At 37.7% G+C, this 16,070-nt stretch overlaps 1 protein-coding gene across 1 annotated transcript in view; it reads right to left on the reverse strand.

Annotated features, from left to right (window-relative positions):
* Positions 1-986: 986 nt before the first annotated feature.
* Positions 987-16,070, reverse strand: part of RAB12 (RAB12, member RAS oncogene family) — a 30,157-nt gene continuing 15,073 nt past the window's right edge. The window contains exons 3-6 of the mRNA XM_068932218.1: positions 9,113-9,251; positions 8,462-8,551; positions 6,492-6,596; positions 987-5,034 (exon numbers count right to left, since the gene is read on the reverse strand). Coding sequence (XP_068788319.1) covers positions 4,921-5,034; positions 6,492-6,596; positions 8,462-8,551; positions 9,113-9,251 — 448 coding nt within the window. The 3' untranslated portion in view covers positions 987-4,920. The remainder of the gene's footprint in view (positions 5,035-6,491; positions 6,597-8,461; positions 8,552-9,112; positions 9,252-16,070) is intronic.

Here is a 16,070-nt window from a genome sequence, read left to right on the forward strand (position 1 = left end):
TCCTCAGGAAGTACAATTAAACAAATGGCAACTATGATACAGATCACTGAAAGTTACCTTAAAATATCCTTTTACCTCCAGAAAGGATATTTAAGCATACACAACTTTTTGCATGCAGGAAAAAGAGTGTCTATTTTTAAACCTTCAAATAATTGCTTCCTTGTATCAACATAACATGCTAGTACATTTCTTTGGTAATATTTTCAGTGTTCACAGCTATTCACCACTATTAAACTTTAAATTTCTGCTTTTGAAAAAAGAGAAGCTTTGGCAATATAAGTTTATTCAATAGGAAGAAATAAGAAACAATTCCTAATTCAACAGGACACATTACAGGCTTCTTTATTGGTGGCGCTCCCGCGACCCCTAATGGACAATTTACATTAGTGCACCCGCCCTTAAAGAAAATCGAAGTTACATCGTGAAAACTGGCAGTATTTAAAACTTCGTATACTGAACCTCTGGCACCTCGACTTCTCATTATGTAATATTCACATATAAACAGCCCACATTCAAGATAACTGCAATTATTTGGAAGTGACCTTCATACTCGGATCATGTGAAATGTTTTAAGCCAGAGGGAAGAGAAAGAACACACTATATTTAATGCACTTATTCTGACAACTAAGCTATGATAAAGTCAATTCCATTTTTTTTAAAGGAGAGTCAACTGATTTTTTTAATCTCTTTCCAAAAGAAGTGAAAAATATTACGGCCTAACTCAACATTTTGAATTGACCCACTTCTACAACTTTAAAAGGAATAGTTCTGTTCAGCACAATTGAGTCTTTTCTAAAGTTATTTCAAAGATCCAATAAATACATTATTGCTACCTTTTCTCCCACAAGTGCGACTGTACCTACCATTAACACGTCAATAAGCAGTCTTCATTACAGGGCAAAGATTCATTGCTTCAGTAAAACTACTACCTTTTCCACTGAACGAGGAACTACAAACATAATAATGGAGAACGAGGTTCATGCTGGTTGATGTCATTTCTTTTTTCTTTCGCAAACTACAGAAAACTCGTGCGAATGAGCTCTCCATATGGGGGAGAGATTAGGCTGGAAGTGGTCTGCATTCTATACTCTCCTTTGGAAAAAGTTCCTTCTTTACTAGCTTGGTTGTTCTATTCCACTTTTCCTACCTACTTTGTTTTTCTTCCCACCTCAAAAACGTAGCTGCTACAAATCTTCCTAACTCAGATTTTGACACAGGAAGGCAGAGGCACTGGGTGAAACGATTACAAAGCCGAGATGCTTGCACTGAGAGCTGGCAGAACAGCCCTATTTAGACAACACATAATACTAGTCCGATAAGATAACCATTGGCTTCCAGGCTAACTGGATTAACTAGAAATCCTTGCCCAAGTCAGAAAGACCTACTGAATTCCCTATCCTGTTTAAATCTAGCACTCTAAGTAGTGATCAGCTTACCACTTACCACTTTCACAAATAACAACGATAAAGGGGCAAATCAATCGAGATATTCATGTCTTTCCCCTCCTCTGCCAGAGGTTTCTGCCCTGTCAGTGAAGTGACATGAAGAACAGATGAAGCACTCAACACAAATGAGAGAATGCTGAAGTTGCCAGCAAGGGCACAAACACAAATTTGCTGTAGCAAGCTGCCATACCCTGGCCTTTAACTTCCTATCTTTTATTCCTGCTTCTGTTCTTCCCCATTCCTCAGTGGTACCGAACACTGAAATCATTTGTGTACCTCTGTTTTGAAGGAGCAGAGCATCTGGTGGAAGGGAGGCACGACTGCAGCTACACACCACCACACAGCACAATAGCAGCTGTGATAGCTGTTACTTAATACAAGGTATGCTGGTAAGCCAGGAGTTTTCAGCTTTTTCCATATCATGATTCAGTATTACAAAAGATAAAAAATGCTCGTCTTCCTACTTTCCTTCTGCTCATCTATGAAGAAGTGATTTGTTAATAAACCCGCTGGCTGAGCGTCCATTATAAACGGATATAAAACACTGCAGTCATGATCAAATATTTCATCAGTCTATTAACAGAAATGAACTTCAGTTTTGGTACAAGACACTGCAATCCACAGTGCTAACTGGACATACCACTGAAATCGTGCCATTTTAGGTATTAATGGATTTAATCCTAATCACACCAAAATCAGTGAAAACATTGTTCAACGGGCAGGATCTATCTGCCATTATTTCACGAGAGTCAAGAAACTGCTGCTACTTTGGAGCAGAGGTTGCTATCCTGCTTCTGACACTCCCGTGATTTATGCTTGCCATGTTTGCCTTCCAAAATACTGCTGTGTATTTTCTCCAGCATAAAGAAATTGGCAGGAACTAGAGGACCTCACAACATCTGACAAGTTCTAGTGGTACAGCACATTGGCTGTATTAGAAGGAAACAACCCCCCAGCACACACCCTGAAGACTGGAACAGGTTACTCCTAACCAGAATATCTCCTGAAGAAGGATGATCAGCTAACGCAAGTTAGAAAAGATTTAGAACTGTAACTAGCTTGCCTTTTTTCATCTTTTAATCTGCCAATGGTTGTGCAGGCCACTCACTCAAACAGTCCTTCATTAAAAGTTAACAAAGCTTGAGCTGACAGCTAAACTTGCATGCGAGGCAATGAAGCAAGAACAATAATTTTTTTTCTCTTGCACCTTCGCACATAACTGAACTTCGAGTCATGTAAAAGTTGTAGAGAAAAAGGTAGGAGGCAACACCCTCTTCAAGCTCCTATTACAATGGATGGAAAGCAAACAAGTTTCCTGAACTTTTTATGACTTCCAGTGAATAAGCAAATACATTTAAGCATTCTTACATAAATATGTCTTTGTCAAATACAATGACTTTTCATTTTTTGGTGCCAGAGACTGGGCTCCCAATCTACCTGTATACAAACAAACAGCACAGAATTACAAGAGGAAAGTTCATCTAAGTCAGGTTTCTTAAATTTTATTAAATTCAGAAACTTCAGGAAAAAAATTCACAAGTTTCTAAAGTACATGTAAAAACAAATCAGCTAAAATAAAGTGGTTGTCAAGTTAAAATTCATTTTCCATAATTTATCCGTCCTTGCTATTGCCCACAGTACTATCAGAAATCTTAAAAGTGCTTTAGAAATTGGTTTTAATTTACCAATATGATAGTAAACCATAAGTTTACCACGTAAAAAAGCAAACTGTTTAGGCACAAGGTGGCAGAAGACATAAGCACAAATATCAACCATGCTTCCTTAATTTGTTAGTTGAAAACAGTGTGCTAATTACCAATATGGTATTGTACTCAGAATGTCCAAGCTTGTTCAGTGAAATAAGGGCTCAAAAATCAATTTTATTTTTAATGTTAACAATTCTTTGTGTCTTTTTTCCTTCTAGAAAACAGAGAGAAGCTGCTTAAGTCAGTGGTATACCTTACTGGTCAGTACCAGTGTTTATGCTAGAACAGTGGCAAAAGTGACACAACGGGTTCCAGCACCAGAGAATGAAGAGTAAAGAAGCTGCAATCTGAAAAGACTGGTTCATATTTGTGTTCCCAGTGTAATCAATAGTTTTGCAACCACCTGCTAAGGTAGCATGACAGGCAGTCACATGCCATTTGAGGGTATCGGCTGGGCTAGGTCATCCCAAGAGGGCAGTGGTGCGAGCAAACAATGGATGTTGGCTGCTCTTCTGACTACACCTAGAGGAACTGTTACAATGAAAATCAAACCGTAAGAAAATTAGAGTAAAAGTTGTTCCATACAACAGACTTTACCTTTTATCCATCATTTGATGTTTGCCACTCTAATAACAGGTGCAGTTCCACTGTCATTCATAAATACAAAATTTTATTTGCACTTCATTAGTTTAGAAAGACCACAATGTTTTTCAATACCACAACATTCAGGACACACCAAGTTATTCAAATATGTAACTACCGATTTACCACAACTAAACTAAACAGTGCATTTTAATAAAAGATATACCAAAGATATAATTCACAAATTCATTATCAGACAAAAACCTAAACACAGTATATGCTTGATGGGAATAATTTCCACCATTAGGAAAAAAAACATTTTACCTTAAGTTCCCTCCCACCTCCCACCCTACAGATGTCCAGACAAATACACATATATATTCCTTAACACAGGAAAATGTATTATCTTAATTTTTTTTGTAAAGAATTTGTCTAGGACAGCAGCATTGCTTTCTGTATCTTCTTTTAGAGTTGAACACATCTCAATTTTTTATTGAATCTTAATGATTCCCGCAACCAAGTTTATGCTTAAGCAAAAAATTATATACGCAATTTCAGAGTGCAATCTTAAATTTGCACCAAATGGGATGTCTTAGTACACAAAGGGAGGGTTCAGCATTGAACAAAATAAATAAGAGACTGCCAGAAATTAAACTTAGCTTTTCAATAAATCCAGTCAGCAGAGGATGCTACAGCCAGAAGTGTTTTCACTACACTAAAAGGAAATATAATGCTGATTATGGAAGCTTTGTACATAAAGTCCTCTGTTTTAAAAAAATTCATCTTTAAAATAGTTAGCAAAGCACCATATACTTATCTTCATACCAGAAGAGCTTCTGCCTGCCTGTTTATAATAACAAGAACTATTACAACATTTATGTCAAGAATAGGTATAGATTCAATTTCCTCCTCCTCGACTGGAAGTGTGGTAGTTCCCCACAGACTGTACAATATTTATAACACTGGGGCAATAAATGAAATACAATTGTGAGGGAAAGGGGTAATAATTAAATGTTATAGCTGAATCCTACACAGGATTACATATTTGCATATTTACAAATTAGTGTGTAGCTCTGACTCAAATAACAAAGTGCAACAAGAAACTGCCAAATGATTGTAGTGCAGAGTAGTAAGGATACTTTCTTTTCCCTCCCACTCCTATTTTTCACTCTGTATGGAGTAACAAGTCAACAGCAACGGACATGTGGCCTTGGAGGAGGCAGTTCTGGTGGGATTTCTGGCTCTGGTTGCAGGGACAGGATACTGTTGGACAACTCATTTCTTATAACATCCAGTGGCATCTTAAAGAGAAAAAGAACCCTCTATAAACAATCATCTGCACAGAGCTCAGCACAAAAGGAGTTCAGTCAGCCAACACTAACATAGATCTTTCAGTTCTTACTAATAAAATACATTAGAGTAAGCTGTTTTAAGAATTTCTTTCAGGAACAAAAAGTTACAAAACAGTGCTGAAATAAAGCCACTTCCTAAACATACAAATTACAACAAAACATGGAGTAGAAGAGGAAAAGTTTCATTTAGAAGTTGTTTCCATATCAATTCATTGTCTGCATGTCTTCTGATATGCAGGAGTGACATGTATGAAAAGGAGAATGCAATTTATCTGATATGGCACAATTCTGAAACGAGGAACTCCCAAGATCTTAATCATACTTGAAAAGAAGTTGCTATGAGCAAATGGTTTATTCCTAGTCCATCATTTCCCGAACTAGAAATGGCCAATAATCTTCACCTATCTTTTAAACAGTATTTGGCACTTCTCAAAGAGTTATACATTGATTAGACAATTATTAGTAGGCTTTCACTGATTACATGCTTGAGATTCACCATGAAAAAAAATCCTTGGTGGTTTTAAAAAGTTATTGATGTTCACAACACTGTCTTTATTAGTTTGGTTCCAGGATTACATAAATGAAACTCTTCCAAAGGAATAACGCAAAGAGCATTTTAGTTTGCCGTCTCAAAAGTGCAAAGTAATTTTTCTATCAGTTTTAAGCAGTTTAAGACTGTGAACACAGAGCACAACAGACCAGAAACATCCAACTAGTCGACTCATTCATCACTGAAAGTGATTATAATATTGATGGCTTTCAGTAATAAACCACCCTGTGAAAACCTTCAACACATCAGGACTCCAGCTCAAAATTACAAAATGATACTTTTCAAATATGGCGACATAATGTCTCGCTCTAGATATGAAACGTATACTAATGAGTTAAAACATGAATCCAAGACCAAAACCAGCATCTGACAACTGAAAATGGAATCCAGAACTTCAGTTCTGGTATGCTGCTCTTACAGCTTGCACAGAGATTGCTCCTCCACTCTGATAGATCGAGTCAGTCAAGTTGCTGACAGCTTGCTTCCCTCCATAGATCTTAACTCGCATTCCAGTCTGACTCATTACAAAGCAGAGTTTTTTCCTTAAATAATCTGAGGCATACTCTGGAAATTATGGCTGCAGATGAAAGCAAGCAAGCGTGCAGTCAGCTCTGCTGTAAAGTGAAGTGGCGACAAATAGGAGCAGAAGTATAACAAATTCAACAGCCGTATTTATGAACTGGAGCATGAAGTAAAGTCCGGCTCACTATACATTAACTAAAAACTTAGCTGGATAGTGTGTACGTACAGTGTGTACCTTGGCTCTATATGTCCTCCCAACAGGTATCTGAAGCCATTCAGTATTTAAACACTGACCTTTTACATGGTCACAGAAACTACCACCTGAATGTTTTACCTTTTTCAGAATGTCATCAACAAGTTTTAGAAATATTTCATCCACGTTAAAATTATCCTTGGCACTGGCTTCACAGAACCGCATCCCAGTTATTTGCTGTGCAAACTGATGGAAGAGAAAATAAAAGCAGCAGATATACACTCCTTACAAAACTGTTAAAAACTTTTCCAAATCTATGACTTAACACTAATTCAGCTAATATTGAATCTCTAAGGTACAGCAAATAATGCCAGATATATTTAATTTTCACTTAAAATTGGTTGATCGGAAATGGCTTTCTGTCTGGCCTGCATTTTTGCAGACTTAAATCAGGTAGACTTATGTCTTCCATTGACATGGATTGGTGCAGACTGCCTAAGAATAAGATCTTTTCATAAGATTTAATCTCAATTAACAGTCCTATTAAAATGCAGAAAAGGAGACTACAGATGCAAGGATTAGCCTTGGTTCTCTAATAGCAAAGGTCTAACTATCAAAAGCATCATAGGTTGCTGAAGAAAAACTTCCACGTATGTCCACACCAACAGTGCCTGTTCAAGAGGGTGCTACAGAATCATGCTAAGCCATATTCTCTTTTGAATTTTCTTACCACTTCTGGAGTTAGAAGAAGAAAGGAGGAAAAAAGGTGAGCCAAGTAACCAAGCAGGGCTCTTGCCTACCCTAAAAAACAAATGTCTGGAAGAACAATCAAAAAGATGTCCAGCATGTCCTCCATTTGTGATCCAAGACTTCACTATATCCTCTTTCAGAGCCTCCTTGCCAAAAAGGGGTAATAAAGCATCACAGTGAATGAAGAAATTCCAGATGTATGGCAACCTAATACCTCTACTGATTTGGCTCTACTACATGTTTTCAGGCAACACGTCATAATTAGCATCTACTACAGCTTCTCATGGTAGCTTGCCCAGTATTACTCCCTGAACTCCATGTTCATAGATAGAGATGCTTTCTGATACTTGAAAGAGCCTGAAAATAGGAACACCTGAGATGAGCACAGCAACTTACCACTGAAGCATCTATTATACTGAAGATAAGGCTACACTTAAGTTTATCCTGAATAACAAGGTTGTTATACTGAATCAGATCAGGATTTATGCAGCTGTTGTAAAGCCTACGTTGAATCGCATACATGCCTGATGCTACAGTCCACTATAATCATAACTAGTACCATATGGTCCTCTATTGCTCCCATTCTGATTTCCATATAGGTTCAAAGACTCACAAATCCATCTTACAGCTGAAAGCCTACAGCTGTGAAGTGAATAATGGACAGCTCCACAACCTCTGTTCTTCATGCACTGGTATTTAACACTACTCTTTCCGGATTTCTTCTCTAACCCACCTGAGAAAGCAGCAATCAAATTCATCAGATGTTATTTAAGACTCGTTCCCTCTACGACGCACAGGCAAGCCAGCGTAAGGGTAAGAAAAACTTGAACCTCTGAAGCGGGCAGCCTTCACGAAAGGTTTCTGGCTGATGCCAGGCAGAAAAGAAGAATGGCACAACAGAACACTTTTCTATTCCCTACGCTACTGTGTACTGGGAGCCAATTATCACACTTTCAGTTTCTTTATTCTTTAGAGCAAAGACATACTGCTCCAGTAAGAAAGCATATACTTGCACATTCTGTACAAGTCAGTAAATACCACATGGATTTTGACAGAACACCACCATTCTCAATATGCTCCTTAGGTCTAACAGTCTGGACAAAAGTAGCCATGGACACAAAACACTGCTGGCAGCAATGCCGCAACAGTTTTGCTTCTAACAGTAACCAGATTTGAAAGAAAGGAAGCTTCTATTTACTTAGCTGATTCTGTAAGCTCTCAAGCTGAACTATAGTCATGTTTACAACTTGCATGAACTCAAATCTGGATTTGTCTCAAATATAAGTTAACTCACCTGAACACAATCTCCTTCTCTTACTATCCGCTAACAAGGATAACAATTGGATTACACCTGCTCTTACCTTTTCTCCCTGCTGTCGAGTAATCTCTCGATCAACTTCACAGTCCAGTTTATTTCCAACTAACAGAAGCTCTGCATCTTCTGAAGCATACTGCAATTAAAACTTTTAATTAACTAAACCTAGAAACATAAGATTTTGCAATGCCAATAAAATATCAAAAAGAATTGGGCGATTCAACTAGTAAAAAAGGAACCATACCTACACAGTTCATGTGTCAAAGTTTTTCTAAGCACTACTTTAAGAATTTTCCATTTCATTTTTTAAATTCCATTTTAAAAACATTACTTAAGAACTAATTGCTCCAGTTTACCTAAGAGTGAATATAATGGCTTAATTTCACAGACAGGAAAAAAAAAAATCTTTATTTTCCCCCCTGTGCACAGGTAAATGTGTAAGGTTAAGAGATCCACTGACACTTTAATTATGATAACTCTAGTTCATGGGAGCAGCAACAGACTGCAGCTTTGCATCAAAGCACATGAATGCTAAATCCCTACTAAATTTCACTGGATTATTTTAGCAGTCAGCAGTTTAGTAATCGTATCACAATCTGTTTAAAGCCTGACAGAGTCCCTTTGAGAAAACATTACTTCTTAAATAATTTGAAAGTAAGCCCCCCTCCCTCCCCCCCCAAAAAATGTAAAGGCCTACCTTATCGATCATTTTCATCCATTTTGGTAAATCATCAAAAGTCTCCTTCTTGGTGATATCATATACCAATATGATTCCCTTGGCACTTCTGTAATAAGCTGAGGTAATGCTGTTGAATCTCTCCTGACCTGCTGTGTCCCTAAGAAGCAGCAGCAAACATTGGCACAAATATTTCACCAATTCACAAAAGTACAGAGTAACTTTGTTTATATTTTAATAAAAACAAAACCACACTCATTAGACATTCACTATTGAACATTTCCTTCTGGGTATGTGAATTGCCAGCAAAACAAAATGGAACAGCAGTTTCAACTGTAAGCTTTCGTGTCAGAACTACTCATCCCATACTAACTTCACTAAGAAAGGCCACTGAACAGTTCTACATCTGTCTGAGAATGAAGCTGTCTAATGAGAACGTCTATCAGCAGATGAAGCTGGGTTTTTTTTGTTTGTTTGTTTTCCATAAAATAGCCCTGAAAAATGAGAACAGAAATGGAAACACACTGATCAGACTAAGACAGCTGGACATCCAACTGTATTATGAGCAAATGCATTGATCACCATGACTCGAGCTTTCAGAGCCTCGACCACAGCCATTAAACTATGGTTCTAAAACTAATGCAGGGCGTCATGGCAGAAGCTTATGAAAACAGTAAGCATCCACTATACAGTAGGGGTTGTGGAAGTACATATTTGGCTATCAGACTTGCATCTACTAACTTAAGATGTTCAAATAGCATTTCCATTCTAACTTTCAGCATGCTGGGTATTCACTTAGGGTGTATTCAAATGGGAGACTATTTTTCACTAATGATACCACTCTGTCTGTACTTGCAGTTTATATTCCAAAATAATTGAGACAGAAGGGTTATTTCTTACTGAACCATGAAAACTTGTAAACTGCTTTTAATCCTATCATCGAGCCTGCTTATGGAAGTTTAGATAGCAGGTGGATATCCTTTTTCTTAAAATGTGACTAGTATCATAACTGGAAAATAAGTTATACGGTGCTCCAATGAGATCAAGCATTAGTTGCTTCAGTTCAGCCCCCAGAATCAAAGGATAATTTTGAAATTTTACTATTAGAGCGAGTCAAAAGACAGACCAAAACTCTTTCCTCAGAGGGGAGAGAAGACAGTAAGTACACGCGTGTAGGGTCTCTCAGAATAAAAGTTCAAAAGGAACTCCAATCAGCAGTCACATTTTAGAGAAAAGAAGGATGAATTTGGGGATGAGGTTAACGATGGAGAGCTGAAACACTCTTTACCAAAAGAAAGAAGAAAAAAAAGGTCACGTGCACAAAATGCCACATTGATTGTCCTGAAGACTTCATTCTTTTAAAGAGTTTATGCACAAAGACAAGTAGTAGAATAAACTACCACAAACCTATCTTCATAAAATCTTTAGGGATCTTAAGCAAATAGGTTTATGAGTTAAGTACTTGATTTAACTTCCCTTTCTCCGGAAACTGTCACGGGTGTACTAGATAGCCTCAAATGTTTACTAGTGATTTTGCAGAATAAAGCACTGTCCACTAGAAACAGTTTTGAAATATCTGCTTCACAGTCTGTGGAAAAATATTGGCTAATACTTCACAGCAGGCCAGAAGTATTGTAACATGAGACATGGAGTAAGGAGGCAGGAAAGAATGAATTCCTATCACCTTCAATTCCTCTCACTATCACATTCACACACACCTTTGGGACCCACAGAAGGTGAAAACAAGAGTCTGTTTCAATAACGTTGAGCTCTAGTAATACTTAAGACTAATTTTAGAAAATTGACAGATTGCTTTCTTATCACTAGTGAAGCATTTTTATTAAAGAAATACAAGTCCTGGCAGCTGAAACTACATATATAAATATTACTCAAAACAACTAATTCTGTTTTCTCTTCTATTACTTCTTTGCTATGGTCGGATTTATTTTCTGGAAGATTCTTTGCAAGTTCATCATATGAAAAATTTACAAATTCCAGTATGAACCGTTGATTTTCCACATATGGATAACATTGCTTCAGGGCTCATGAACAGACTTCTCAAATTATCATCTTGAAGAACAGCCTCTGCTATCTGTTGCTAACCCAGTGACTGAATGTACTAGGGATAGGATCCCTTAGACTTCCATCGTTCTGAGCAGACATAGCTAGATGGCAGGTGGAAGGGCATAACTGATGTGGAAGAATGCATCAAATCTAGTTTTGGCCAGACTAATGGAAAAAGTTGTCTTTCTTGCTGGCGAGTATTCCCTCCCTTTTCTGTGCCCTTATCAGATCACAGAAAAAGAGAAGCTATTTCAGAGCGTCCTGACTGTGCCCACAGGTCAGCGTTAAGGAAGTTTACCAATTCCATCACAAAGAGCATACTTTTGAGTGCCAAATCACCCAGCACATACAAACAAAAAAACAAAGAGCGGAAATAAACACATTTAGGTATAACCACCCTCTCTGAAGAGGGAGCAATCAGCACATAAGATAAGCTTCTGTGGAAGTGATGGAGTCAACTATGCTGCACTACTCTCTGCTACTCTAGTTCTCTCCCACACCAGGTTTCCCTGAGCCTGCAGTGCCATATCCCCAAGTCTATCTGGTATATCAACCTCTTCTCGCCCCACAACACCCATGGGCTCTTCAGAGCTTCACAGTATCCCTGGCTGCTGCTGCTCCTCGCTGCTGCTGCACCCACAGTCTTGCACTCCCCTTGGCAAAGGTCCTTCACCCAAATACACCTTCACCTTGCTGGCTATATATAAGACACACCATGTCCTGGGGCTGGTTCAAAATACTTATGGCCAGCCGGGCTGCCCGCTACATGTGTTAAATGGCCAGATGGCCACTGACTGTCACCTGCCCATTGCGCTCATCCCAGTGGATTATGCCTGAATTTCTCTGCCTTGCTCTAAAACCCAGTCACTGATTTGCATACACTTTGCATAACCATTGCCTCTACTGCTGCATCAAATTTAAATGAAATCAGCTAACAGATTTTGGGATCCTAAGCATGATCTTATAGTGCTTGTTTCCTTAGAAAACTGGAGGAAAAAAAGCTGATTTTGCATCTTTAACAATATATTAACAGTGTATTACCCTTCAAATACTAAGGTGAAAATGGGAAAATTGCCTCTGAAATAAGTATTAATCAGAGGTGGACATGAGTTTAGAAAGCTATGCCAGGCTACCTAAACAAGCCGCAAGTCTGAGAAAAGTATCAAGATGACCTTATACACGGAGACTTCCAGATATCTCATTTTCTGCTTGGTGCCACCTTCTGTTTTATAAAAACATGCAGTAAATTCTTCCAATATTGAAGAAAAAGTGACACCCCCTAATGCAGAACTAAAATTAAAAGCATATCCACATTAAAATGGCTTTCATAAGATATCTGTCCTGTGCTGGAGCAATTCAGTTTGTTTTTCTATTCTCATCAATTTATTGCACTCCAGCAGCTGGAGTATTTTAGTAAGGACAGCTGTCAAAGAACCAACAGAAAGCAGGAATAAGAGATGAACATAATTTAACTGAATTAACACTATGCAGTTTCAGGAATGATACCAAGTGCTCCTAGTTCTTTATCTGCTCTGTTTGGAGTTAGCATAATAAATCTGTTCTTTTTTATTCAGACTCCAAAAGTCCAAACAATAAGTTACTGCAACTTGATCAATAATTTGGCATCACTTCAAGATGCAACAGAAGACCACTTTTTGAATGCTAAAAGCAGTTTTCCATTATTTATTTTTCAATAACTTATTTTAAACGGCAAAACTACCAGGCATACTACCAAACTATAATCACAAACACACAGCGTACAACTCCTTGATCATTTATCATTTGGAAAAAAAAAAAAAGTCTTGGCAAAAAGAAAAAGAAACCCTCCAAAACCCTTACTTGCCTTTGTTTTTCTACTTCAGTGAGAAACTAGACGTTACTCTAAAAACAAAAAACATTACACCAAACAGAAGCAAATAAAAAAAACCCACAAAACCCATTGTCAAATATTATTTAAACGTTGACTTGTGATAGTGTCACTATTTCAGACTGCATAAAATACAATACAAATACAGGCTGGTATGAATTAAAATAAGATTGGATTATTTTTGTTTTATATAAATGTGTCTATTTAAAAAAGTCGCTTGAAGCAAACACAAATAGACTCAAAACTATCTTTGGCTCTAAAGTTAAATTAATTTGTTTTGAATAGTGGTAAGTGGCCATAAAAAAAGGGAAATATTTTTAAATATAAATAAAAACACTGATTTAACACTTTTACATGCTCTGTGCTTGTATGGAACTTAAAATCAATAATTTGCAGTTATGGACAAGATTTTTTTTTGAATGTTTTAAATCATTCTAATTGAGTTTTTTCCTCCCATAAACATATACACTGAAATATAAACTGAAAATATTTGAATCAACATACTTCAGTATGAATACTGAATCATTTTTGAAATAAGTACTGAACAGCAGGAACTACATTTCGTTACGCTCCAGGACAGGGGGCCTTTTTTCAGATTATTCCTCATTTCAGAAATTTTCCAAAAGAAAAACTTCCCATTAGAAAATGCTGAGCCGACAAAATCAGAACCTCCTATGAGATGCACCAATTCTAATAAATTTCAGAAGCAAATCAGGCCATTTTCTTGCCAGGTCGCTGGCTTTCTTGGGCATTAAACCTGGGGAAGATATCAGAGAGTTCCTTTGGCTACCTGGCAGCAGCCCGAACACAGTGACATGGAGCCACGGCTTCCAGCAACCAGGTGCTGGGGTACTTCAGAGAGGAAGCCAGCATAGGCTGCCGCTTGCCTTAGTGAGGTCCCCAGATTACTCAGGGCACACTCATTTCCCTCTCAGATAGACACCCCCCTGTCCTTCTGAGCAGCTCTTGGCACTCCTATGCTCCAAAGCACAAAAGCATGTTTCTTATTATTCGGTCTAGTTTTCAAGCTTTGAAAAAACAGTAATTTACATATGCTTAGATTCACTTTGACATTTAAGCTATCTGATGGTTCTACTTTACTTTACCCTATTGCCTAAACTGTATACACATGTTACTTCTCACAAACAAACAAAAACACAAAAAAAACCTGAGCTTGTTTCATCCAAGAACTACAACAGAGCGAAGCAGGTTTATTTTTAACTATTTCTTCTGGCAGCCCAAGGGTCACTACTGCTGTTCCAGCTGGAACAGAGAAGATGGGACACTCTTCTACCCTCAGTGCTGCTCTACTATTTCATGTGCTAGGGAGCAGGAGTCTCTGACCAAAAGCCTAAGAAATAAGGGAAGAAGTACAGTAAGGTGACAGGGACCGGACAGGAACCAACAGACTAAGATCAAGAGCAGAGGCCTCTAAGATCTTTAGCATACTGTCTCCTACCGTAACGGGAATTCGGAAGCCAAGTCCAAATTGTATACTCCACTACTAATAGGTAGAGTTGTGAAACCTGCTTTCAAAAGGATGTTCTGCACACCTAGTTGATACATTCAAAATAGTCCTGCTATTTCTTCATAAATTCAAGTGGCAGAGGTCTGTGGAGAACACTCTGCTGATAAATTGTTAGCGGAGAGAGATGTCAAATGACCATAAAAATACTAAACTTTTTTTTAAGCCGCTCGTTTGGTTTTTGAAGTAGAATAATTAATTGACTGGAAAAGAAAAAAAAACTAGCACGCTTGGCACTTTGAAATGTGGCCTTAGTCATTTTAAGGCAATAGATATGCATAAACTTTAGAAATGATCAATTCACTGAATAATACAGGATTCTGCAGTACAGTGAATGCAATCAGGTAAAAACCACCAGGAAGTGCCAAGCATCTTAATTCTGTCTCTTGATCAGTATGAAAGCAGACTGAATTAGGATTACCTACGCGACTTAATTCTGCATTTTAAACTTCCAAGTGTTTGACTTTCTAAGTGGCTTTTATTTTTCAGTCTTTAACACTTGAAGCTACAACAAGTGTTTCCTAAAGATAACATACACACCATACCTCAAGAAACAACTTCAAATTAGTAAAAGGAGTGGTAATCTACTCTGCTTTTCAAAAAATTTACAACTATGCCAAGACAGTTTTAAGGGTCAACTATGAGAACAGCATTTTAACAGCAAATGTCCAAGAGAAAGTGATATTCAGGGGAAGGAAGTTTTATTCATGGATTTTAATACATTTTAAAATGCTCTGTCTTCACATTGTGTTTTGTCCATCATTTTAGCAGGGTTTTGCAGCAGAACAATGGTCACATTTTAGCAACCTATCAATTCTTATTTTAAAAAGTTTCCTATATCCTACTAGCATATTCTCAATATGTGGAAAATAATGGTTTAAACGTGTCTTTACCAACAAAACACCACTCCTATGAAATATTTATTCAACATTAGTAAGTGGTTTGATAAGCTTAGCACATTTCATAGTAAGAACTCATGTTAGGTGTACAGTAACATCTCCACATTAAAAATTTTTGTTACCTCTGTCAGCTTCAGTAGACCCTGGCTAACAATTGCTGGCTCAACTGCCAGTCTTGTGGTCACAGGTTTCCAAACAGGGACACATGATGGATGAAAACATGCCAGTAACATTCAAGTGTTAGGTGACGGATGATACCAAAGATGAAGCAGCAGTTAACTCAGAGGGAAGCAAGACAGACACATGGTGCGACAAACAGAGTTCATGGGGACCTGCCAAGAGGAGTTAGTAAGCTGAATTTACTGCATCCATGTAATTAAGAATGAGAAACCACCAGAAGTAACAAAGGCTATATTCAGAGCTTTTCTTCCCCCCCCCCCCCCCTTATGGCTTGTTAGCAGCTTTCACAGTTTAACTGCAACGTTCATTATGCGCTGTTAATAAACTGAAGCTAAGCTACTAGATAGTAGACTAAAAGACTAGAATAATGTATATTAATTTAGCTGGTTTATCCTCTCATAATAATGTTTATGCATTGTGCTATTCTACAAAACAAAGGAATGT

The sequence above is a fragment of the Struthio camelus genome, chromosome 2, assembly GCF_040807025.1.
Source record: "Struthio camelus isolate bStrCam1 chromosome 2, bStrCam1.hap1, whole genome shotgun sequence".
NCBI lineage: Eukaryota > Metazoa > Chordata > Aves > Struthioniformes > Struthionidae > Struthio > Struthio camelus.